Here is a 27,542-nt window from a genome sequence, read left to right as displayed (position 1 = left end):
ACACGATCAAAATAATGGTGTAACCCGCTCGTTCCCAGAAGGCATGGACTAAAGGAATAAGGGAACTACGAACCGTCTTATGACCAATAGGAAGGACGGAACCCAACAAGACAAAAAGAAAAATATGGATCTATTCAGCGGCTCGAGATTGCTCTCGACTATGGACCAACAACTCCATATCAACCCACTGGCCATGTGAAGAACAAGCAGCTCTTAATAGTCACGCACCCATGATGGAATGGTCATCAGTGGAAGTAGAAGGTTGATATGCAATCTCGGCTAGATTCAGGCCAGAAATCATGGCAACTTCCTCCAAAGTTGGCGTTGTCTCACCTGTAGGAAGGAAGAAGGTGTTTGTTTGATGGTTGAACCTCTCAGTAAGAGCTTCAAAGTGTGGAAAGTTCACATGGAAAGAGGTCATGTTCAAGATGCCTATCATCGAAATTGAACCCAAAAGGGGCATAAGCTCGGGCCATTGTTGAGCAAAAAGAAACCAATCCCTGAACCAGGGTCCGATGACAGAAATGTCATTGACACATCAAGGGACTTCACCCCATCTAAGGCCCTGTGAAATATGGGAGGACAGACCTTCAGGGAAGTGCCTAACCCTAGGGAAAGAGGGGAGGCCTCTTCCTCTCCTCCATTGTCAACCCGCTTGAAAACCTTCCCCTTGCTCTTGGAGATCGCATTGTCCTTCCTAGGAGCCATTAAAGCCTAAGGATGAGTGCAAGAAACATCAGTAAAATCAGAGGGAAGATGATGAAGAAGGAAGGAGATGAAGATGGGAAGAAGAAAGAAGAGATTGGAGGATGAGAGAAGGTTGGAAAGGAGGATGATTTTTATTGAAAAATAAATAAATCCGACCCAAAACGTGTCATGTAGCTATCGACTTCGGCCAACAACGGGTTTAGCTAACCCTAAAACCCAGAATAATAATAAACATCAATTTTGAGGGCCGGAGGTCTGGGCCGACACGCCTGTAGTCACACTCAGACATGAGCGACACCACCCATGTTGCCCAAGCTACATAACCTGTGTCGCCCACATTTTTTTTTTTTGAAAAAAGGTTTCCTCTCTCGTCCCAGCATGTTCAAAATAAATAAATTAAAAAAAAAAGAAAAAAAAATTGTATGAGCGACATGAGTAGTGTTTCCCAGCCTATGAGAGCGACACTCCTTGTGTCGCCCAAATTTTATGCATTTTTCCCTCTTTTCCAATAATCCCAGCAAACTTTCACATAAGATATATATATATATATATATATATACATAAATATGGGCGACACGCCTAGTGTAACCCGGTCTGTGTGGGCGACACTACTGGTGTCGCCGAAATTTTTTATGCTTTCTTTATTTTCAGCAAAATACATAAAAATAAAAATAAAAAATTATATGGGAGACACCAGCTATGTAGCTCAGACCTGAGCGACACTACCAATGCCACACGAGCGACACGGCTAATGTTGCCCAAAATGTTTTTTCCAAAAAAACCCCCCACTCAATTTTGGGGCCTTTCAGGCATCCAACTTGGTTTTATCTAGTGTTTTTTCAAAAATTTATCAAACATCTTAATTTTAAAAAATCTTCGAACGCACCTTGGTGGCATGAGCTTAAACTGTCAACCAATTTTCTCAAAAATAAAAATTTAAAAAAATTCACAAAAAAAGAATAATTCCCTCGGTGACACGAGTCTAAACTACCAACCAATTTTTCAAAAAAATATAATAATCAAAAAGAATAATTTGCTCCTTGGTGGCATGAGCCTAAACTGCCAACCAAATTCGAATCCAGAAAATGTCAAACTCGTGCAACGTAAAATAGCTGAGATAGGAAAAACGTCAAACTCATGCGCCGTAAAAGAGCAGAGACAGGAAAAACATCAAACTCGTGCGACGTAAAGATCGGAGAAAGGAAAAATATCAAACTTAAAGAGCCGAGATAGGTACCGTCTAGCTTCGTATGACATAAAAGGTCGGGTGTATGCAGGGCACATCCACGCTATTCAATGAAAAAATGTCAAACTCGTGTGAAGTAAAAAAGCCAAGGCAGGTAACGTCTAGCCCCGTATGACGTAAAAGGTCGGGTGTATCCAATTCAACGTCAAACTCATGCGACGTAAAAGAGTCGAGGCAGGTAACATATATCCCCGTAGGACGTAAAAGGTCGGGTTTATTCCGTCTATCCCCATATGACGTAAAAGGGTCGGGTGTATTCCTTCTATCCCCGTATGACGTAAAAGGGTCAGGTTGATGTAAAAAAGTTGGGTGTATGGTCCATCACTGCATGACGTTAAACTGATTAGAGGTCTCTATGGTTGCAGGAGTTTAAATTGCTAACCAACCTTGTTTTCGAAATATCTTCCCCGTTTTAAAATTTTCACTATGTGTCTTGTGTTTTCAAAAACTTTAATTTCTTTGTTAAAATCGTAACCTGTCATTGCTTCGGGTTCTAATTCAAATCTCCCCCTACTTTCAAAATTTCTAAAACCTTTTTAAAAATGAAGGAACTTGGACACCCATATGTGATGATTACAGCGTTGCTGCCTCACCTCTCTCTTCAGATTTGGCCAGACAAGTCTCTTCCTATAGAAAGCCTTTTCCTATAGACAGCCTTAGGAAACCCTAAGGAAATCAAAGAATATGCCAGGGTTAAAAATTTTAAACTTCAAACTGAAGTTAAGTGGCATGGCCAGAAAATCCAACTCGAGTTTCAAGCTTGTGGAGCTCACCGACATCTCAAGCCGAAAGCCCTAGGAGGAAAAATGGCCTAAGTGGGTGAGCTCAGTGAGCACAATGACTTGGAGGGATTAGTTGGTGTGCCCTCTGACCTCATGAAGAAATCTTTGACGTTCACCTACCCCTCAAAGGACAGGGAACGCCAGAGTGTCTACTTCTTTACAACTCGCCTGTCCCTCGAAGGACAAGGAGTGCCAAAGAGGGGCAACTGTAGACACCCCATTTAAAATCTGAAAAATTTTATGGTTTCTTGGACCCTTATGACCACACTTAACCTAGTAAACTCAAATACATAGTTCACACAACCTATCTTGTGACCCAGAACCAGTTTGCCTGCCCAGAACCCTGCAGATACCCTGTTCTGACCCAGATTTCTGTAAACACCCTGTTTTACCAAACAAATCAATAGTAAAAAACTCAATTTTGACCCAAAGTTTTTCCGATATCTTCACAAGAAGCTGAGGAACACACACAAATTGTAAATTTTTAATTTGGACACATTTTGACTTGGGCGACACTAGCAGTGTCGCCTAGCCTAGACTAGGCGACACGCCCAGTGTCGCCTAGATATTTTTGTCCCAAATTGAAAATTTCAATTGTTCTCCCCTTTCTGTGATGTTTTTGCCTACATTTTTGGGCGACACTAGGCTTGTCTCTCAGATCTGTACCTCCAAAAACGCATTTGTTTTTATAGGTATTTGCTTGTTACGCGTGCATATCCTTCCCAATGGATATTGACCCCTATAAAGCCTCTTTTTGGGGCCTTTTGAAGGGGAATAGAGATCGAAATCTGAGAGAGATTAGAAACCCCAGGGATAGCTTCAAGAACCCTAGCCTCCTGAGACCTTAACCCTTAAGCCTGAGAAAACCTGGGCCTAAGATACAACACCCTAAATCAGAACTATACCTAAGGCACAACAACCCTAGATCTAACCATTTACACCAAAGACTTGCTGGTGGACATCCCAATCAAAGAGGCAAAAGAGGACCGGTTCTAATACGGGTAAGGCCTAGAAGGCCCGGGAATCTCAAGCCATTCGACTCGGTTCGGTATCATTTCTTTCCTTTTTATTTATTCTGCTTTATTGTGGTCATTTTATTTTGATCTGTTTATTTTCTTAAAAATAGTATTTTCTAATGTCTTGGATCATGCTTGCGCTGTCATAGATCTGAGAGTAGATCTGCTCGTTTCCGAGCAAATACGGCCTCAGATCTGAATTTGATTTGTCTCACTTTCTTTGCCACTTTATTTATTTCATTTTGATCAGTTTTAAGGTGTCAGATCAAAGAGATATTCATCGGAAAATCTGTCATATTTTTCATCGTAAACATCTTTCTCTCTCCTCTTTCTTCATTTCCACTCTTCTTTCTCTCTTCTTTCCCTTCTCTTATTCTCTCTCTTCCCCGCTCGAACTCAGGGCAGGCCCAAGCACCTCCTTTCTCTTCTATTTGCTACTCTTCTCCTTCCCTCACTGTTTTTCGTCTAAAGTCACAAACCCAGGTTTAGGGCAGTCCCAACTTCCTTGCCCTAATCCTCTCAATCTTCTTCTTCCTTCGCCCTCTTGTTTCTCACTCCCTCTTGTGCTCACGCTCATCACTCCTCTACACCTGCACTCTCTTTCACTTGTGTCTAACCTCGCAACCACCCTCAGCCTACACCTAAATCTACAATCCTCCACCAATGCCTAATCTTTCAAACACACTTACCTAGGCTTATCCACTCACACACTTGCCCACGCCTATCCACTCGCACACCTACCCTCACCTATCCACTCGCATACTTACCCAAGCCTATCCGCTTGCACACCTACCCACGCATATCCACTTGCACACCTACCTGAACCTATCCACTTTCACCTCCCTGCCCGCGCCTATCCACTTACACACTTAACCATGCCTATCCACTCACATCTCCCTGACTGCTCCCATTCACATGCACACCTACCCGTGCCCATTAACTCATCTCTGTCAGCACTATCACAATCACATCCCTGCCTGCACTATCACACCTACACCATTTCCCGCGCTATCGTCCAACACTTACCATCCGCACCATCACTCAACGCACCTCCTCACACCCTTACGCTCTCACGTCCATGCACTCTTGCCTGCACTTATCATTCACTCGCTCCCACACTCGCACACATCAATTTATGCCTGCCTCTAATACGTCTCAGCTCTTACCCGTGCCTTGCTCATCCTAGCTCCATCTGTGCCCTCATTTAAACTAATTCCCCACACATCCCTAGCCCATGTTAACCTCTATCCACCCTTAATCTCTCACCACCTCTAACTACCCCTTTAGTCCCTACACTTGCACCTACACTTCTTATTCTCTCTTCTCTAAACCATACTCTTTTAATCATCCATTTATTTCATTTCACTTTTATTTTATCATCTTCTTATATCATCTTCTTCATTGGCTACTTTCCTCATTTTCTAATTACTCGACTCAGGGTCATCCTGAGATAGTGTCTTAGGGTCCTAATTTTGGGTCTGCTATTCTAAACACCTTCTCGTACAGTGACCTTGGGTCATAAGACGCATTGATCCTCTTGCATCCAGTTACTTGGGTTGGGGTTGTCCTGGGCCAACTTTCTTAAAATAATGACCCTCTCGCTACTCTAACCACAGGGTCGTACGGTGCTATAGTCCTGAAGAGTTTCCTTCTCTCTTATGCTCTCTTTTCTTTCTCTCTGTTATCCAAACCCCTTTAACACATAAAGTAGAGTCGCTCACCCATTGAAAGGTACATTAAAGAAGAGCATGCTTTATATGAATTCCATCAGCAGTTTCTGAAGTAAGATCCTGAGATGAGGTGTTAAGTTTTCAAGAGGAGGCCATGTCCAAACCACACTGCTGGACAGTTGAAGGGCTTTCACGTACTAATCTAAGAGGGCATTAGCCCGAGCTTATACCAGAAACTCAAACCGTGATTAGGTAGATGCTTCAGTCCATATGTTCACCGCTTTTAAAATCCTCTCATAGTTGGACATACCTATCGGCAAGAGTGACGCTCGAGCTACACAAGCGACATGCACCGAGGTCACGAGGTTGTTCGAGAGGGGCTCTAACCTAATTTGACCCAAGCACTGATCAATTGATGAATCCACTAGTGATAAGCCATGCTATAGTTGGTTCGGTCCACTGTTCAACAAACATTTCATCTCTTTATTTCTTAAAAACTGCTATGGAGTTCAATTACTCCTGTCTCATCCCGATTGGGGATTTCATCATCCCCACATTCACAAATTCACCCATGGGAAGTAAGGTTCTTCAATCCACTACTTCCATATATTTCTTCAATCCACTACTTTCATATATTTCTTCAACAGTCTCACCCTAGCTCAAGCTAAGAGAAGCTTGGAAAAGGATCCCCTTGTTCCGCCTCTACTGGCTTCAAAGGCATGTCCATTGGTGTCAACTGTATGAGCAGTTTCAAAACTGCCGCCCTTCATGCTCACACTGCTATTGGTGAACTTTCCACCAGTCCTAAGCTTAAGAGAGGTTCTACCACCACTCCCTCTCTTCATATGATCGGTTCCCCTAAAGCCACCATCTATGTGGGTTACCCCACCTTCACTCTACATAGGCACTACTCACATGGGTATGTCACCTCACACACATCATGTCAGCAATTCCATTGCTAGACCATTTAATTCGAGTGGTCCCAAAACCATTCAAAAAAAACTTACACATGTCATGGGGAATGGTTCAACCATTGATGTGACAATTGGGGCATGAAAAAGCTCAACCCCATCACCTCACATACTTTAGGTCTTTTGGGACCGTACCCACTAAGAGTGGTTCTAAAGCCAATCATGCATTGCATGATGAACACCCAGCTTGAGGCAGTCCGAATACTGCATCCAAATGAGCACATGACTCACGACTCATCCGTAGGTCACACATAAAGTTACACATGGCGCAAACGGTCCTAACGCTGCTAAAATTGTAAAGGCTGGCATTCCAAGTGCCAAACCTTTCACTTCACTAAGGGTTGGTCCCCAAACCACCCCAAATGCTTATGTGGAATTTTCACACACGTGCAGATCTAATGCTACTACTGGGTATAAGGGAAAGGGCCAGTTGCACATGCCCTTATCTACCCCAAAACCCATGATGACATGGTACTCGAAAAAATTCCATTCGAGTAAACTCTTATCCACTCCTTCTTCTTCATACACACAAGCTAGCCCTCAAGGCAAAATGACACCCCCAAAGCTGACAGAACAGCCCCTTCCTTCTTCAAACAAGCTAAGCTTTCAAGATCGACTCCAAACTCCCTTCTCCTGGGGCCCCATACACTACTCGAATTGATTTTCGCTCTTGTCCCTTTGAGGCGAGCCAATCAATTGAGACTTCGTGTCCAATTCCAATTTTGGAAGAAAATCTATTGGAATATGCGAATCAAGCAGAAGAAAGAAATGAAGGTGCCGCTCTAGAAAAAGGAAGCAAAGTTTTTAGCTTTAGAAGACTTACTAAGGCAGAACTCGTTCTTCCTACTATGAAATGTAGTGGAACCTGAAACGAGCATCATTGTTCAATGCTTCATTTGAATCGCGGCCCCAAGGCCATCACGAGCAACCAAGGGAGATATGGCCCCAAGGTTGTCATGAGCTCATTAAGGTCGAGTCATGGGTCCAAGTCCATCACATGCCATGTTTTCCAAAACTACGGCCCCAAGGCCATCAAGAGCCAAGGGTCACTCGAGCACTTAGGCAATTCCAAAACCAGCCTGAGCAGCCTGAGACCTTACTATCTAGATTGCCGAATCAGGGCATAACAAGGACCAAGATCACCTCTATATCTACATCACTCAATCTTGTTGATCAAGTAGATGTGATGATGGTTAGCCAAGATGGCAATAGTTCTGAAGATCCAATGGCACGTTTTGGTGAAATCCTGAACAATATAATGGACTTAAGGGGTTAGAGAACGCCCAGCCGATTGGGGTATCATCGCACCAGGAAGCTAAATCTCCCCTCGATCTCCAGTTCGAAGAAGAAGAGAAGAGACCTTCATCTACCTACATGCCTCCAGCTTCAAAGCTTCTAATTCCCCCAACCTTTTCTGATGCCGAACCAATATGGTCTCTCAAGTTATTCCCCCGATGGTTACACAGGAGGACATTCATAACATGATCAAAAGAAGCATCCAAGGCTTACAAATTTTGAAACACCAAGAAAAAACTCATTATAAGAAGCCTTATCCACCTTTCATTGATCAAATTCCTTTTCCCCTGGGTTACCAAAAAAGGAAGATTGCATGTTTTTTATGGCACCGGCTCACCTCAGCAACATGTGGCACGCTTCATGTTAGCATGTAAAGAGTTTGTTTCCGATCCCAGACTGCTCTTGTGACAGTTTGTGGAAACTCTAGCCATGCTCGCTTCAAGTGATATGCTAGATTACCTCTGAGCTATGTTTACTCCTAAGAAGAAATGGAAAATTTGTTCTATAAAGGCTTTTATGAACTAGAATGAGAAGTTCGAGCTATAGAACTTCTCACTATGACTCAAGGAGCTAATGAACAAGTAAATGAGTACATTCAGAGATGGAGGGATCTCACAGTATAACAAAGTAATCCTATGCCTGAGATTGATGCAGTGCAATCATGTATCAAGAACATGAAGAAGGAAATCTCCCTTTATTTTGAAGCTTATAATCCCACCACTTTCTTAGATATGATTTCAAAGGTGCTGCAGATTGAGAGTCTACTAAAACACCATGGTGGAACCCAAACTCGGACCTTAGGGGGAGGTCAAAATTGAAACTTCAACAATAGCAGGCCTAACCCTCATGCTGGCCAACAAAGAAATACAATCAGCACAATAGTTACGGCAACACCCATTCTCCCAAAACTCCCAACTAATATCACCCCTCTCAAGACATTAGACACCTCTTGAGAAATAGTACCATTCAGGGGTCAAGGGGAACCCCAACAGCGGCAGTTCCAACCTCAGAGTTATAACAAGATGCCTCCACCACAAAACCTGTATCAATCTGACCAATTTGAGAAAAGGCTAAATAAGCAGTATGGTTTTAACAAAGCCTGGGTACCGACCCTCCAAAAAATGCTGATGGAATAAGGTACGGTGGTCCTTCTTAAACCAAGAAGACCAGATCAGGTGGGACTCACCAATCATGGGAACTATTGTGCTTACCATCGGATGTTAAGCCATCTTGTGCAGGACTGTTTCTAGCTTAAAGATTACATCGAAGCCTTGATTAAGAAAGGACAAATTAATCCAGAAAGTCCCAGAATTTTGAGACTGCAGAGGCTTCGCATGTAATCACTGTCAAAGAAGAGCAAGTACAGACTTGCAACCTGAAGAAGTATCATTTGATCTTCTTCCGGATCTCTTCACAATGTTAGCATTACAAGGGTTGATTACTCCGCTTTCGACAAGGCAACCCAAGAATCTGGTTCGTGGTGCTCAAAATCTTTAGTGCCCGTGAGATATCTCAGTGTGCAAGTTTTAAGACATTTATACAAGATTCCATAGCAGAAGGGTGAATTATTGTAAACATACCATTATGGACTCGCAAAACTCCTAAACCAGTTATCCCTGAAAACGCTACCAAAGCACCTTCTACCTCTCACAGTGAGAAAGAATAAGAGAAAACCAATGCCATTAAAGCACCTTCTACTTCTCACAGTAAAATGGAAGAAGAGAGAGTCCGATCAAATGAAGCCTTAGAAAGCAAATGAAACCATGGAAGCATCGCACATGGTCATGGTTCAAGGGGAATAGCCTTGCAGCATACCCATGAGTGAGCTATCCCCTAACATATTCCCTGTTATCTTCGACATGCTGGTACAACAAGGTATGATTGCACCATGCTTGCCTAAGAAGTCAAAACATCTTAAAGAAGAAGGTCATAACATTTTGGTGCCAGTACCACCAAATGAAGGGACATAATTTGTTTCATTGTTGGGGACTTCGAGCTATCTTGGATAAGCTTATAAGAAATGGTGAGGCAATCGTAGATAACACACCACCTGCACATCAAAAATTTGCACAAGATTTCGAAGCCGTGTTGAACAAAATAATTGAGCAGGTTCAGATCCTTAGTCACGAAACCCCGAAAGCCCCTGTTCCCCAAGCTCTTATCGAAGTACACGACTCATGGAAAGAACATCATGGCCGTGGCAAGATGAAAAGCCTTAGGAGGGAGGCTATTCAGCAAGCTAATGTGGTACCCATGCCACGAACCCAAAAGGTTGTACCTATCAAGAAAAAGAAGAAGAACAAACAGCCTTCAAAAGTTCAATGCCGCAAGGCAAAACTTCCCCAATTGCCAATTGAAGCGACATGTATTCGCCCTATTCCCCCTCTTCCCACTTTGTATGACTTTGTCCCAAGGCAAGTTCTTTTTGCTGAGGGTGGTCAATACATAACCCTGAAAGCACTTCCATCTCCGTCCAATATGGGTGAGGACATTAAAAGCACCCCAGAATAGTCTAATAAAGGTGAAAACTCTAAAGGAACCCATCAACAGTCCACGCAGGGTAAAGACCTTAAAGATCCCCTGGAATCCTCCAACAAGGGTTACGACATTAAAAGGTCCTCGATTATGTCTAATGAGAATGAAGACATTAAAATCCTCTTTAAGTCTAATTCAGGTAATGGCCCTAAAAGCTACCTAGTTCGGTCCAATTTAAGTGATGAAAAGCTCTGTCCTTTCTTCAAACCCTTCTTTCCTCTCACAACCTATCACTAACCATGGAGCGCCCAGATTTTGAGGCTCCTAATGAAGATCTCAAACTCTGCATTACCAGGAAACGGCATAGCAAGCAGATAAGGAAGATGGTCACTCAAAAGGTCGGATTCTTAAATATTGGAGATGATGTGGCCTTCACTGCTAAAAGGGACAAGCCTTGTCCTACTCCACAAAAGGTATTCACAAAAGGTATTCAATCGGCTTTTGAAGCCAAATATTGAAAAGAAACCTCAATGGCCTGCAGAGCCTGACTTGGGGGAGTTATGAAAGAACTTGAAAGGAGGAAATGCTAGTGTTTCATGAGGGAAGCACAACAGCTCCAGTTGATCGAATGAGGCTGAGGTTAGGAAAAAGACTCATCCCAATTCAAATACCGGCTCAACCTAAGCTCCTAAAGTATCCTGGGCCACCATTGGTTCCCTACCCAAATCCACCCCTCTCCATTCAAGAACCACCTCCTCTCTTGAAAAATCAGGACCACCACACGTCCCTTATTCAAAGCCTTCATCATCTTCCATTAAAAATCTCGAAACGTCACAACCTTCATCTTGCCATGTCGTACCAACAACCACTTTGGTTGCACAACCCAGTCAGCCTTCTCTTCCTTCTCCCACACCTACGACTGACCCTTCCCCTCTGACACCAGTGGTGAACAAAGGAGTCGTCTTTCTTGAAGCTGACAGAGTCAGGTACAATGTGATTGTGCACTTGAGGAGACTCTCAACTCTCTTGAGTGTCTATGACGCTCTCATGCTATCACCAGACTTTTGTATGGCTCTTATGCAAGATCTCTCCTGACCTGAAGTGTATGAGATAGAAATTGAACGAGTTGAGGTAGACCCTATAATCCTTAATAGTTGCATGGTTATCATATTTTCTTATGATGACCTTCAGTTGGGTGAGAGGTTTCATAACCGGCCTCTCTTCATAACTGGTGAATTGCATGCTTGTCAAATTAGTCGGATTATGCTGGATGGGGGATCAGCAATGAATCTCAAGGCTAAGAGGATTCTCACACGAATCAGGATAGGTGTTGAGCAGCTTGAGCGTACAAACCTGATAGTTCAAGGATTTAATCAGTCAGGGGAGAAACCGGCTGGTGTTATCCACCTCAAGCTCAAAATTGGGGATTTGAATGCTTTCACTCTGTTTCATATCATTGATATAGATACTTCCTATAACATCCTTCTGGGTCGTCCCTGGCTACATTACCATGAGGTGGTTCCATCCACGATCCATCAATGCTTCAAATATAGTCGGGACAGAAGGAAACACATGGTTTATGCTGATAAGAGACCGTTCCCCATCGCTGAGTCGCATTATGTTAATGAGAAATACTATTTCATAGACCCAATATGCTCCCAAGAGTTTATGTTACCTATGACAGCTCTTACAAATCCAAATTTGAAGGAGACAGCCCAAACCGCTCATGAAGATGTGGAAGACATAACAGGGTCACTTAATCACATGTTTCAAGAAGAAAAAGGATATGGAAAAGTGATTCCCTTAGCCCCATCGATGGGAATCTTCCTACTTCCCCATTGGGAATAACATCCTCAGGCTGTAAAGAAGAAGCTTCATCCTCTATCTCACATTCACGGGAATCCATCCCGGTGCGAACACGTTAAGAAGGAAACAGCTGATTCAAGCCCACTAGCACCTACAGTCACTTATGCTCAGGGTGACATCAAGGTGTTACATATTCTCATTTCGTTCTTAGAAGTTGAGGCTGCACAACTGGCCGAGATAGACCAAAAAGATGGTCCAAAGCTCTTGCACATTCCATCCTCTCTAAGAGGGAAGAATGATGCTTACCTTACCTACCAAGCTAGTCATGCACCAAACTAGCATAAGTTATTGCAAATACCGAAAGTCTTGCACATTGAAAAAGACAAGGCTTACCACACTTCTCCACCCTCTTATCAGCAAGATTCTCTCAAATTCTTGCAATCTTCGAGGTTTTGCATATCTTAGTCCCCGAAAGGTAGAACGATAATGCTTATATCACTTCTTCACGTTCTTATCAGTAAGATTCTCTCGAAGTCTTGCAAATTCCTGCGGTTTTGCATATCCCAGTCCCCGAGAGGGAGGAAGATAATGCTTACCTCACAAACCAAGCCAACTACAAATAGAATTACCAAAAACATTTGTGCTTTCCAAAAACCTTGTCATGGAAACTCGAGTTACTCATCAAAAAGTGATGAGAAGTCTCTCTTCTTTCCCTTCTCATGACTTCATCGACACTCCTGAATAGCAATATGAGATTCAAAGACAAGCTACTATTATTGAATTGAAAGTGCAAGTGAAAGATTTGCTCAATCAAGTTGAGACCATAAGAAAAGGGAAAACTAAGACGAAGGAAGTGATGCCTCCAAAACCAGTTTCCGCTCCTCTACCTAGTTTTACTCCAAAACCCGGGGCACGGGTGTCCAAGAGAGTCCCCAGAGCCACCAAGCCATGGATTCTTTCATAATTCCTAAATGTGATTTATATAGTCCTAAAGCTCATCAGATTATGAAGAAAATAGACTACGAACTATCGAAGAATCAATGGTTGAATGATGGTAAGGGAATGCTAACACCCTTTGCAATTATCGAGAACACAGCCTCTCAACATACCCAAAAGCAGGATATTCGTACTCGGGACATGCTAGTCTACCTCCATGGCCATTCTTCACCGACCAAAGCTCTCATGTGACGATATCCCAGGAATCTTCACTGTCTCCCCTTGAACCCATACTTGAAGAAACGGAAGTTGTTCAGACTTCTCAATAACCCAAGGGTTCAAGAGTGGGAGAGATGAAAAATAAATCCTTGCCCACGAAGTCGAAGTATTTGAGCTGGATGAAGAAATTCTTGATTCCATGTCCCTTGACGAAGGAGAAATAGAAGAAGCCCCTGAAGTATTAGAAGATGGTGGTCAAGCCACGGCTGACTATTTAGAAGAGGTGAACTTGGGTGATGAAGCAGACCCAAGACCCACTTTATCTCAGCCATTATGCCTCCTGAAGAAAAGAAGGAATATACATAGTTCTTGCGATCCAATCGATATATCTTAGCCTGGCATTATCAAGAGATGCCTGGCCTTGACCCTCAAGTCGCAGTTCACAGGTTAGGGATTGACCCATCCTTTAAGCCTGTCAAGCAAAAATCAAGGAGATTCCGAGCTGACTTGGAAATCCACATTGAAGCAGAAGTTAACAAGCTCAAGACAATAAATTTCATAAGAGAAGTCAAATACCCAAAGTGGTTGGCTAATATTGTGCCAATTAAGAAGAAGAATGGACAAATCAGGGTATGTATTGACTTCTGTGACTTAAATGCGGCTTGTCTTACGGATGACTTTCCACTCTCCTTCACTGCATTGCTTATTGACTCAACAACCAATTGCCAGACCTTCTCCTTTATGGATGGTTATTCGAGGTATATCCAGATTAGGATAGCACTAGAAGATGAAGAGTTCACTACCTTCCTGACTCCCAAAGGGGTTTTCTATTATACGATGATGCGTTTTAGTCTTAAAAATGTCGGAGCCACCTATCAAAGGGCTATGACCACTATCTTTGAAGATATGTTACATGAAGAAGTGGAATGCAAGGTAGATGATCTCGTAGTAATGTCCACTAAAAAATGTAGTCACCTATGGAATCTTGAAAAAGTCTTTGAATGACTTCATCATCATCAACTCAAGATGAACACCTTAAAGTGTACCTTTGGTGTGCGGTCAGGGAAGTTCTTGGAATTTATTGTTGGTATCGCGGTTTGGAGATCGAACCTATCAAAATTAAAGCTATTCAAGAAATTCCATATCCGATAAATCTGCGAGAGCTCAGATCCCTCTAAGGCAAGATTGCCTACATCCAAAGATTCATCTCAAACCTTTCAGGAGGGTTTCAGACCTTCTCTCGCCCATTGAAGAAAGTCGTGCCCTTCGAGTGGGACGAAGCACATCAAATAGCTTTTGAAGACATCAAGAACTATCTTCTGAAACAGCTTGTTCTCTTTGCAGCAATTTCAGAGAAACCCCTCATCTTATATGTGACTGCCCTGGATGAGTCACTCGGTGCCTTACTGGCCCAAAATAATGATGAAGGAAAGGAGATGGCTCTGTACTATCTGAGTCAAAGGATGCAAGGGGCTGAGGAAAACTATTCTCTTATAGAGAAAATTTGTTTGGCCTTGATATTTGCGATATAGAAGCTCATCACTATTTGCTCGCACATCCAGTTCAGCACATCTCTCGAGCTGACCCCATTAAATTTCCCCTGTCATGCCGTTGTCTGTTAGGACGACTCGCGAAATGGTCATTACTTCTCATGGAATTTGGCATTACATATGTACCTGAAAAAGCTGTCAAGTGTCAAGCCCTCGCAAATTTCTTAGCTACACATCCTCTCCCAGCTGATTCTCCCGTATCTGATGACTTATTGGATCAAGAAGTGTTTCATGCTGAAGCTTCATATGATTGGAAGATGCATTTTGATAGTTCATTTCAATCTGAAAGATGTGGTGCTGGAGTGGTATTCTCCACCCCTCAGGATGGCGTTGTCCCGTTATCATTCTCTCTCCTAGAGAGAGTTGCATAATGAAGCAGAATATCAAGCACTCATCATAGGCTTAGAGATTGCTTCCCACATGAACTTGAAATGCTTAACTATTTATGGAGATTCATAATTGGTTATCAGATAGCTCAAAGGGGTATATGATGTTAAGGAATGATAACCTCGAGTCTTACTTCAAACACCGCCAAGTCCTTAATGACAAAATTTGAAGAGATTGCTCTTGAGCATGTACCGTGAAGGCTTAATGCACAAGCTGATGTGCTCTCCAAACTAAGGGCAACCATTCAGATTCCGTTAAAAGTGCCAACAACGATATGGGTGGCTAAATGGAGATGCATTGATTTTGTCAAAAGACAGGATAATGATGAGATGCAATGGTGTGAGTGCTCTCTCCACCCATTCGAGACATTAATTGCAGCTGGAAAGATCATGCAAGCTTTGAGCAGCTCTCAAGAATCTCCCATGATTGGAGAGGAAGAGAAAGAGGAAGAAGAGGAGATCGAATTTCAAGAACTTTTATGTGCAGAAGTAGAGTCAATAACAGACTAGCATTCCCCTATAAAGGACAACTTGCACCATAATCGGCTTCTTGACAACCCTACTGAAAGTAACAAGATAAGGAGATCAGCCACTCAATACATTTGTCGTGATGACACCTTGTTCCAAATCTCTTACAATGGTATGTTGCTTAGATGCATTGATCAGAAAATATAACCCTGTGCTCAAAGAAGTTCATGTCAGAGTTTGTCGAATGCATCAATTTGACCCTAAGTTATGCGACAAAGTTGTCAGGATAGGCTACTACTGGCCTACTATGAGCACTGATTCCCTTAAGTTCGCAAGGAATTGCCCGATATGTCAAATCCGTGCAAGTTTCATTTATCAAGCTCCTAAACCCCTTCACCCATCAGTGGCTTCCTGGCCATTTTCTCAATGGGGCATGGACATTATAGGCCCTATTGACCCGCCGTCTTCTTTGGGACATGTCTTTATACTTGTTGTCATAGACTACTTCTATAGGTGGGCTGAAGCCATCGCTCTTAAGAAAGTCCCAAGACTTACAGTGACCAACTTTGTGCACCAACATATTATATATAGATGTGGTGTACATGACCGGATCACTTCAAACAATGGTCCACAGTTTTGAAGTCATCACATTGATCGTCTGGACAACCAGTTCAGGTTCCAGTGGAAATATTCGACCATGTACCATCCAAGGGCTAATGGTTTGATCGAAGCTTTCAACAAGACCCTTTGTGATGCTTTGAGAAAGTCCATTTCTGACACAAACAAAGATTGGCATGAAAGGCTTTCTGAAATCCTATGGGCCAATCGTATCACAGCTCGAGGTCCACCTCACTCGACACCTTACTCTCTAGTATATGGGGGTGAGTTCGTGTTGCCTTTAAAGATTCAGTTACCTTCTCTCATAATAGCCCTTCATTACGGGATGACAAATGAAGAACGAGCCGCTTTTCGTTGTCAAGATCACTATGCATGATGAAACAATGTTGCAAGTGCAGCAAAGTCTTGAAATTCACAGAAATCGTATACAGCCGGCTTTTGATAAATCAATCAAGATACAATCATTTGTGACAGGAGAATTGGTCCTGACAGTAATAATACCAATCATCACTCATGGTCAAACCAAGGGGAAGTTCGAACCAAAATGGAAGGGCCCATTCGTGGTGAAAAAGGCTTTTCCTATTGGAGCTTATTTTCTAGTCATTGCCGAAGGTGAAGAATCTATGCCCCCAATCAATGGGAGATACTTTAAAAAGTATTACTCATAGAAACAGTCCAAGTCGCAAGACCTTAAACTGCATGGCAACGGTCCAAGTTATACGACCTTAAACTATAGAACACACCCTAGTGGCATGACGTTAAATTGAATCACGTACAATCTCGAAGAAGCGATCCTAAAACTGCCTTCACTAGGTCTTGGTGGATGACCTTAAAACACACCAACCTTATGGTCTCAAAGGTACAACCCTAAACTTGCCTCCACTTGGTCTTGGTGGATGACCTTAAAACACACCAACCTTACGATCTCGAAGGCACGACCTTAAACTTGCCTTCACTAGGTCTTGGTGGATGCTCTTAAAACACCCCAACCTTACGGTCTCGAAGGCGTGACCCTAAAACTACCTTCTCTAGGTCTTAGTGGATGACCTTAAACTATACCAACTTTATGGTCTTGAAGGCACGACCCTAAACTTTCCTCCACTAGGTCATGGGGATGACCTTAAAATACACCAAATCGACAGTCACGGCGGCATGACTTTCAACACGTCTCCCCATGGTCATGGCGATATGACCTTAAAACTACCTTCTCAAAAAGATGGACATGACGAAAATCCGCAAGGGTGTCATGGCTAAAATAGTCAAAGAAAAGAAAAAGAAAAAAATGGCAGGTGTAATAGTTACATTAGCTATTGTGAGTAAAATATGTCAAAAAAAAAAAAAAAAATGGGCATGATGAAAACCAGCAAGGGCGTCGTGAGTAAAACTATGAAAATGACAGACATGGTATAAAAGCCATGGGCAAAAGAGCCACAAATAAATAAATAAATATGGGGTTCTTGTGAAAACCAAAAATGGCACAAAACCCCAAGGACTGGGATGAAAATTCGAGAGGGCATTCAAGTCACACATGCTCGAGATCAAGCCAAGCAAACCTCCAGGCTCATATCGTACCCCCTTTTTTCAAAGGAAGCAAGGGTTGGTCACAAGAAAGAGAAGAAAAGCAAACCATAAAGCAAGAACAAGCATACAAGAAAAAGAGGAGAAGATTCATTCCATATACAATAAGAATTACAAAATTGTGGTTACAATCATCAAAACCCACAAAAAGAATAGAAAATAATTTGAATAGTAAAAAATGTTAAATAATTCATAGACCCCAAGAAATTTTCAAGGGCCACTTGGATTTTGAGCTTCAATGCCTCGGACGACTCCAGTGCCTTCTTTATTTGCTTTTTTAAGAGGGAGATTGCCTGAGTGACTTGGTTGAACATGGTGTTCATCATAGCCACCTTAAACTCCAAAGTCTCCACTTCCTAAGACTGGCTCTGAACCTCTGATCTCTTATGCTCTTGTTGAGTTTTCAGCTTGTGGATCTTGGTATCCAATCTGGCCTTCTCTTCTTCCAAAGCCTCAATCTCTGCAGCATACATTGCATCCTCCTTCTTGAGATGAGTTTGATCAGAAAGAAGGATGCTCTTCTTCTCTTCATAGCCCCTCTCGAGACCCTGATGTTGGGCTAAAGCTTCTTTGATAGCATTTAGGCGAGGCCCACACAATGTTTGCACCTCTGATTCTCATTGGGAGATCTCAACTCCCCAAAGCTCGAGCTTCGACAGGAGCCCCTCAAATTGGTCAAACAGTCCCTTATCATAGCTAACAGCCCTAAATGTTGTAGCACAATCCCTAACCACAGCAACTTTGGCTGCAAGATCAAGGAGAGGGCACTCCTTTACCATTTGAAGACTTTAATGCAACAAAGATGCAATTATTGAAGTCTTCACATCTGATGCGGTGCTCGATGTTGAAGAAGGCACAGAACTGACCACAACAAGGGGAGTAATTTCAACCAGGACAGTTGGTTCTGGAGAAGCAAGAACTGAAGGCTCGCTAGAAGGGATATGAGGATCAGGTGCAGCCTTTACATGAGCAATCACAGAAATTAATGCTTTTAAAGATGGAACTGCCACAAGTTCCAGAGTCGCCTCTGAAGGGAAAAATGTTTGAGTTTCTGTCTTTGAAATGGCAGGACCAGGAACCTCTGGAGTTGTTACAACTGTAGCCTCATCTATCATCTCAATTCCAACTACAAGGATGTCTCCTTCTTCAGTAATGGCGCAAAAGAGGTCTCCCTGGCTCAATGGTGAAAGAGTCGGAGGCTGCACTACCTTAGGGTCAACAGGCCTCTCAGCAGGAGTTGCCTCAGCCTCTACAACAGGGGGAGAAGTGCTCTCCACCTGGCGACTCAATCTAAAAGAAGTTTGACTAGACAGAGCTGGTCGAGTTGCAGCAACTACAATCATAGTCTCTTGAAGAGGAGTCGTCGCTGCCTCTGAAATTCGAATTGGGCAAGGGGAAGCCCTCATACGCTTCTCAAGTTTGGGAGGCAGTGCAAATCCTCCACCTGAAGAAGATGGAACCACTGGAGGACCAATTGGACTCAGCATTGTCCTTTTCCTTGTACTCTTCTTAGGTTTTTCAGGAGTCTCAGCGATAATGGGTTTCTAAACCTCTGCGGCCTTCTTCGTTGATCCCTTCTCTGGGATCACTTCAGCCTCTAGTTCTAAGGTGCCGTTGGTGGTCTTCTTACCACGTTTTGGTCTGACAGAGGGCGCAGAATGAGGCTCACTCCCTATCAACACATTAAGGTCTTGAACTGGATGACCTTCATGACCTAAAACTACTTGACCTTTGGTCCATGGGAAGATAGAGCAAAGGTCATCAAAAAGTGATATGGTTTCACCCTTAACGGACAGGTATTGGATACCAGTAAGATCTACTTCTATGGATAGCGGTACACCAAGGTTCTTCCAATCTTGAGGGTAGTCCAATTCATAAACTTTAGTGAGAGTTGGAGGCACGAAATGCTTCGCATGCTAGTCTCACGCTTGGTGTTATTTATGGCCTTCCATGAAAGGTTTACCTACCAATACGAGCGATTGGTGACATTCCACAATCTTCAGTAGCCTTCAGTGGCGTGCCCCACGAGGCCATAATGAGGAACAAAAAATTTGCTTAGGCCTGTGAGACTAAGGCATGTCTCCCAAGCAATCCTCATATTATCATCTATCTAGGACTCTTTGCTGCCACCTGGAATGTCGTGATCTTGTTGCAACCCCTTCTTTCCATACTTCTTCTCAAAGAGTACTGTGAAAGAGCACCCTTCGTCTAGGCCGTGTTGGCGAACAAACCTATGAGGGAAATACCCCTCAAGCTTCATATCCCCAACCCCCTCGAATGGAAATATGCATCCCTAACACTTAGGAGATACATTATCTCTTTAGTCTCATTGGTGTACCCATCAAAAATCTCACCAAAAGCATTAGTATATACAAGGTCGGTGAGACCACCTACTGGGAAAGGGCTACCTTGAGAAAAGAACGAAGCATTAGCCAGGAACTTACATGCTTCACCTAGCCCCTTGAAAATGGATTTCATGCCTGCAATTTTTAACATCTGAGGGCAGGCAAATCCTGAAAGATCATTATGGATCTCATACGCCCCTGGGAAACATGCAGAGCCAACCAAATATGTAGTGAACAGGGAAGCTTGTTGTGAAGCGACCGGGAAGCACTTCCCCTCCAAAGACTCGCTCCTGTTGTCTTTAGTTGCAGACTTACCACGTGTAATTGCCCCCAAGCCGTGGTATATAATGCAGAGCATTGGCTGAGCTAGGACATACTCACGCCCTGAGCAAGCTGGCGAGCAACATAGAAGCAGCTAAGGCAAATGACATTCTCACTTGACCCTGAGCGTACAAACTTGCACAAGATAATAGTCAAGTAAGCAGCTAAATACACAATGTCCTTCTTGGACCTCCTAGGGGGGCATACAAGCTCTTTGGTATCCTCTTCTTCCCTCATCCCCTTAGTCCCTAAATACAATATTTAAGTTTATTACCTATTTAGTCCCCAAATACAAAGGACATATAATTATGAGGGTGTGACTCGTATAAGGTTTTAATCTTATTTGTAGAAAACGTTGTGATACTCTACACTGTCTATTTTATTTGGTAGATATTTGACATATCGTTTAAGACAGTATCAATACATGATGAACTTTTTAAGATAGTTGTCCAATTTATACCTCCCAAATAAAATGGATGGTGTAGGTTACTGCAACGTTATATCTACAAATAAAGTTGCAATCTTATATAAACTTTTTCCACAAGTTATAACAAAATTGGGACATGTATTGGGTGACAGGCTCTTATTGTGCCCCCAAGGATGCATTCAACGAAGGAGCCTCCCTATCAAACAAAATAACAAGTAATTTCACCTAATTAGATTTTTTTTTTTTTATGATAATCAATTTCCCATAATTTAAGCCCGTGGGTTGGTTATTCGAGAGCAAATTTTTTAAGACCCTGTGATTTCCGATCTAGATTACCAATCTAGATAGATATCAATTGAGACTAAATACCTTTTCCCCCTTAAAACCCCATATATATATATATATATATATATATATATGGAAAACACTACACAAGCGAAAATGAACAGTGATTTTGTTTATGCTCATCACCGTCTAAAGTTCATCGCACGGTCACAGTTGTCCGGTAGTATTTTAATTTTCATTTTTTTACTATAAATTGGGATGATCTGAAATTTGGAGCATCTTCATCAAAAATAATATAATCTAATAAAATATAAAAAAAATAATTCGAAAATATAAATTGATCAAAATACCCATGAATAGTTATGGGGTATTTTAATCAATTTATATTTTGCAAACTATTTTTTCATATTTTTATTAGGTGGACCTCACTAAGATGTACATATGCTCCAAATTTCAGATCATTGTAATATATTAAAACAAATATTAAAATTGAAACACTATCGGACAATCGTGACCGTGTGATGAACTTTGGACAATGATGAGCATAGGCGAAATCACTGTTCATTTTCATCTATTTCATCCTATAGGCTTTAGGAAGAATTTTTCTATATATATATATATAGAGAGAGAGGGAGAGAGAGAGAGAGGGAGAGATAAATGATCCTATAGGACCTTCCGCTGCCAATTGTATAGGACCCCAGTTAATAGCTCTTGGATTTGTAAATCTCAAGATGAAGTTGGAGGCTGACCGTCAAACTGTCTTTGCACCAAGTTACCGGTGACCATCCTCTACCTCTCTCTCTCTCTCTTTAAAGTACTCATTTAAAAAAAAAAACTTGCACTTCCGCTCCCCTCTGTGAAACTCTTTGTAGCAACTTGCTCTCTCCCGCTATCCTCTGTGAAAGAGAAGAGAAGTGCTCCAAACCTGTTACCCCAAACCCTAGCAGGATTACTCTCTCTCTCTAAATTACTCTCTTACTCAAGGCAAATAAAGGCAGCCCGTTCTCTTCTCTAAGGAACTCTCTGCCCCAAGCCCTAGCAGAACATAACCCACTTCAACAAGTGTGCAAGGCCCAGCTACGAGACTCGTTAGAAAAGTTGCAAAATCTCTTTTTCATTTCATCTTCACAGAGGTAAGGGAAAGTTTTCCCTATGAACCAAAGGGCCCCCATTGTTCTTTTCACTAAACGATCATGGGTTTTCTCTTTCTTTCCTAAACTTATCTGAGAGAGGTTTTAAGCTATAATGGAGCTCTGTTCAGGCGGACTATGCACTTATAGTCTCAATTATCTAAAAACAAAGACAAATTATGATTACTCATCTTCTCTGAGAGGCTTGAGCTTCATTATAGGAGGAGAACTTCACAATGGCAAGGTTTTATCTTTGAAATTTTGTGCTTCCTTTGATATACTTACTGGTTTTTCTTATTATTTCTAAGGAAATAGAAGAACCCATCATGTTAGCTTTGGAATTAATTTAAGTAGCTATAATGAAGCTAAGATTAAGTGTAGGATTTGGAAAGGGTTGAATTCTGATGGGGTTATTGAAGTTTTGAGGTTATACTCTGACCCATTCGAGGCACTTGCGTTCTTTAAATCAATAGCCCAACAACCCAAGATCATTCATACCACTGAAACCTACAATTATATGCTTGATATTCTCATAATCAATGGGAAAGTTATAGAAATGTCAATGGTATTTGATTTGATGCAACAACATATAATCAAAAGAAACCAAGAAACCTACTTGACAATTTTCAAAGGTTTGGACATTTTTGGAGGATTTAAGCGAGCCCCAGTTGCCCTTGAGAGGATGAGTCATGCTGATTTTATCCTAAATGTATTCTTTTACAAATGGTTGATCCACCTTTTGCTTCAATCTGGATTTCTGAGAGAAGCCATGGAAGTTTACGCATGGTCGCTGAAAACATAAAGCCCAGTTTGAAAACTTACTCTGCTCTCATGGTTACCTTTGGAAAGAGGAAGGATATCAATATTGTTATGTACCTTTTGCATGAATGGAAGATTTGGGATTGAGGCCTAATATTTATACTTATACAAATTGTATCAGAATATTTGGAAGATGTAGAAAGATAGATGAAGCGTTTGGGCTTTTAAGAAGAATGGAGGGAGACGGATGCCAACCAGATGTTATTACTTATACTGTCCTGTTGGATTTCCTTTGTTCTTGTGGTAGATTAGCTGATGCAAAGGAGCTGTTCTATCAAATGAAAAGTGTTAATCACAGGCCTGATAGGGTAACATATATCACCTTGATCAACCTGTTTGGTGATCTTGGAGATTTAGGTTTCGTTTGGGAACTATGGAAAGAAATGGAAGCCTATGACTATGGCACCGATGTGGTTAGCTTCACACTACTTATCAATGCTCTATACAAAGCGGGAAGAGAGAGGGAACCACTAAAAATGTTAGATGTCGTGGAGAAGAAGGGTATATCGGCAAATCCACATACTTATAACACCTTGATATTGGAACATCTTAAGGTTGATAGACTTGGTGAAGCTCAAGAGCTCTTTGAGTTTATGGGTATCCATGGTCCTCAACCCACTGTATATACTTATATTCTTTTCATTGATTATTTCGGGAAATTAGGGGACCCTCAGAAGGCACTAGAAATCTTTGGGAGGATGAAGAACAAAAGAATTGTTCCTATTGTTGTTGCTTGTAATGTATGTCTACATAATCTTGCAGAACTAGGCAGACTTGGGGAAGCGAAAGATGTTTTACATGAGCTTAAAATGAGTGGTTTCTCACCTGATGCAATCACCTATAACATGATGATCAAATGCTATGGCAAGGCAGGGAAAGTGGATGAAGCAGCCAAGTTGTTATCAAATGATGGAAAATGGGTGTGACCTAGATAAAATCACAATTAATACTTTGATTGGGGTTCTCTATAGAGTTGATAGAGTAGATGAACCATGGGATATGTTTCATAAAATGAAAGATATGAAACTCAAACCCAGTATTGTGACTTATAACACATTGTTGGCTGGGTTGGGTAAAAAAGGTAAAATTGAGACTGCAATAGAGTTTTTTAAGCGAATGGATCAATGTGGGGGTCCTCCAGTCACAGTTTCATATAACACAATAATGGATTCTCTTTGTAAGGATGGGAAAGCTGGTTTGGCCTTAAATATGTTCTATGAGATGCCCGGAAAGGGATGCGATCTAGATGTTTCAACATATAACATGGTTATCCATGGCTTGGTTAAGGAAGAGAAACTCGATGAAGCACTTTGGTTCTTCAGTCAAATGAAGAAAACTCTTTCTCCTGATCTGATTACGTTGAATGCTATCTTGCCCATGATTGTTAAACATGGGCAGATCAAGAATGGTTTACGAATTCTTATGGATTTTAATTCAAAGGAGGGTGCTCAGTTAGTCAGTTCTTCTTGGAAAACTCTTATGGAAAGGATTTAAAAGAAGCTAATTCGCACTGCTATTATGAATCTTTGCTGATGATTTTCCAATGTAATTGTTTGTCCATAGATTAAATATATATATTTTATTGTTTATTCTAAAGTCTAATGAAACTATTGATGAATTACTAGAGAGATACCCTTGTACTTTATGAGAATGGTTGCAAACTAATATTTGAAATGACATCCAATTCCTTTATGTCTACTGATGAGTTGTTAGGGTTGAAGAGCTGGTTACTATTTTTTCAGATGTGGTTAGAACTCAAATTGCTTGTTGACTATTGGGACTTCGAATATACTTAAAACATGAGGTGAAATGTGTTTTACATTGCAGCAATGCTTGAATTTTTTTGGATATTTTGGAAAATATTGGGTTTTCTTGAATTGGTTTCTAATACATGTGGATATCACCTGGATATGCTATGGGGTTCAGGCTTTTGTCATATCTTCATGGGACCCCACAAGTAAGTTACAATGTCATAGTGAGATGATTGCTCTTGCATGTACACCCCACAAATAAGTTGTCAAACATAAAAAAATGATTACAAGAGAAAAAACAAGCTTGAGAATCACATTCCCTATAAAATTTTTTCTGGTTGAATTGATGAAGTTTGCCAATTGGTGATGGAGACAACCCATAAGCTCATCAAGTCAGCCATGCAAAGATGATCACTATTCACATTAGAATCAATTAAAAATGTGAAATACCTTGCAATCTCTCTCTCTCTCTCTCTCTCTCTCTCTCTCTCTCTCTCTCTCTCTCATACGATACTGTGTAATACATTACTGTTAAAAATCACATTTTCACATCTGTCGATTTTCATAACAAGAAAAGATTTGTGCACAAGTACATTCATAAAGTCCCATTCATCTTCACCATTCTTCAGCATTAACCAAATACTCTACTAACCCATAACCTGTAAAAGGGCTCAAAATATAAATAAGAAATTAATATACAAAAATGGGGGGACCATGTGCTAAAAAAGGTACTAAAAATTATCCCATGTTTGTTGCTTTGTGTTGCTCCCTCGAGAGGATCGGATGCTAAGTTGGCTATACCAATGAGTAGATCCATAACAAAAGTGGGACTCATCCACAAGGGTGGAAACAAAATGTTGTGGTTGCATCAAACTGCCAATAAAGAGTAAAAAAAAAATCTTCACTAAGGGGCTCCAAATTTCATGGCCAGAATAAATCATAGATATATATAAAAGAAATGATTATATGAAATAAAATATATTTAACTAGCTTGCACGTATGCCATTGGGAAGAGTACCATAATTATAAAAGCTTACCTAAAAGGCACCATTATAATCTTGAATCATAGCATTCGATGATTGATCTGTGCATGGCATCTCTCATTGAAATCTGTAAAGTAAGTTAGAAAACAAAAGAACTTGTCATACAACTAGTGAAAGTAAGAAGAAGGTAGACAGAGACAGAACAAGTAAATCAATATCTTACCCCTATAAGCTATGAATCACTACTTTTTGACAATGAACAAGTACGCGAATTATGTCCCTCTTTGTTGCACATACGACATGTAACAAGCTTCCGCGGCATCTTCTCTGCTGGTGATTTGATACTTGTGGTCAAAAGGCAGCCCTTTGTTATTGTCAGTAATGGATTTTGTAATATAACATTACTTGCTAAACAATCTTGATTTATTTTACTTGTTGTCATAGCTATTCTGAAGTTAGGGCAAACTTGTGATGCATTTTCAATACTTTCCTCATTGATAGCTCTTTGCCTCAATTCTTGAAATCCTAACAATACCATATCAAAAAGACGTGCAGATTTCGCCCCAATCTCTGCAAGGTTAATTGCTTCACGACTTAAATAGTTGAATCGTGAGAATAGAGAATCCATGGAATTTCGTATCGCTCCTTTTCTATGCTCGTTTAATAAAGTCCCTTTCTTGGCATTCCTTATCCATCGCTTCAAAATGTATTGAGATGGAATTTCTTGAACATGCTCATGATGGAAAACTGATAATATATGTTTACAAAGAAACCCAGAAAACTCAAATGTTTTACAACTACAAGTTGCTTCGATTTTAGAGGCATCAAATACAACTATATATTCTTTATTTTTTTTTCCTATGTTGTCAACTTGTATGTGTTGATTAAGCCATCCTCCTCAATTTTCTTTACCATAATTGATATCACTTCATCTAATTCCTTTTGACACTTAAGGAACACTGTCCTAGTATAAACATCTGCTGCTTGTTTCTCCATAGGTAGTCTTGTGTTCAAAGTTGGTGTAGAGTAAGACGTGATATCATCTAAATAGGATTCATCATTGTACGAGCGATCAAAGGCCTCTTCATATTTAAGAACAAATTCTTGTAGGGTAGTTTGAGAGTTAAAAAGTAAAAAAATGGTTCATACTTTCACTTCGTTGGGTAGTAAAGCAATTTGCAAAGAATGTACCACACAAATAGACTGGTATCCATTTTTGTCGAATATCATATAACGATGCTAACCAATTATTTTCCTTTAGCTCATACTTATCAATAATTAATCTCTATGAACTCTCGAACTCTTCAATTGTTTCTATCCAATTAATACAATTAAGGAACTCCTTAACAAAAGTAGAAGGTTTTGCGTAAATGCTACCCAACTTCTCGTTGACCTTTTTTAAGATGTGCCATTTGCAAAATCTGTGGACACTGTTTGGGAATACACAAGCAATAGCTCCTTGCATGGCCTTGTCTTGGTCAGTGATTATTGTAATTGGATGTTTACCATTCATTGCTGAAAGCCGTATCTCAAATAGCCAAATAAATGACGATTCGGTTTCATCTCCCAAAAGTGCACAACCAAATAAAGTAGAACTTGTATGGTGATTGAATCCCGTAAATGGGGCAAAAGGCATTTTAAACCTATTTGTCTTATAGGTTGTATCAAAAATCACCACAAATCCACAAAACATTGATATGCACTCCTTGACCTAGCATCAGTCCAAAAAATATTTGCTAAATGGACATCATCAGTT

General features: G+C 41.1%; 2 protein-coding genes across 2 annotated transcripts; one reads left to right on the top strand and one right to left on the bottom strand.

Annotated features, from left to right (window-relative positions):
• Positions 1-24,168: 24,168 nt before the first annotated feature.
• Positions 24,169-24,546, top strand: LOC148780508 (small ribosomal subunit protein mL103 (rPPR7)-like). The gene has a single exon (XM_088847803.1). The coding sequence runs from the start codon at positions 24,169-24,171 to the stop codon at positions 24,544-24,546; it is 378 nt and encodes a 125-aa protein (XP_088703929.1).
• Positions 24,547-26,018: 1,472 nt separating this feature from the next.
• On the bottom strand, positions 26,019-27,314 carry LOC148780507 (uncharacterized). The gene is made up of 2 exons (XM_088847802.1): positions 27,116-27,314; positions 26,019-26,533 (listed from the first exon to the last, which is right to left on the bottom strand). The coding sequence occupies exons 1-2, from the start codon at positions 27,297-27,299 to the stop codon at positions 26,019-26,021; spliced, it is 699 nt and encodes a 232-aa protein (XP_088703928.1). The 5' UTR covers positions 27,300-27,314.
• Between the last annotated feature and the right edge of the window lie 228 nt (positions 27,315-27,542).

Source organism: Amborella trichopoda, chromosome 9 (assembly GCF_054954075.1).
Source record: "Amborella trichopoda isolate Santa Cruz 75 chromosome 9, AtrichopodaSantaCruz75HAP2 v2.0, whole genome shotgun sequence".
NCBI classification, from domain to species: Eukaryota; Viridiplantae; Streptophyta; class Magnoliopsida; order Amborellales; family Amborellaceae; genus Amborella; species Amborella trichopoda.
Note: the sequence above shows the minus strand (reverse complement) of the source record. Positions and strands in the feature narration are given on the sequence as shown.

Excerpts from the sequence above, each read along its gene's own strand:
- LOC148780508 (XM_088847803.1), top strand. The coding sequence starts at position 24,169 with ATGGATCAATGTGGGGGTCCTCCAGTCACAGTTTCATATAACACAATA.
- LOC148780507 (XM_088847802.1), bottom strand. The coding sequence starts at position 27,299 with ATGAATGGTAAACATCCAATTACAATAATCACTGACCAAGACAAGGCC. Across the intron at positions 26,534-27,115 it reads TGTTAAGGAGTTCCTTAATT|TTTTCCATCATGAGCATGTT; the intron begins GTATTAATTGGA and ends ATATATTATCAG.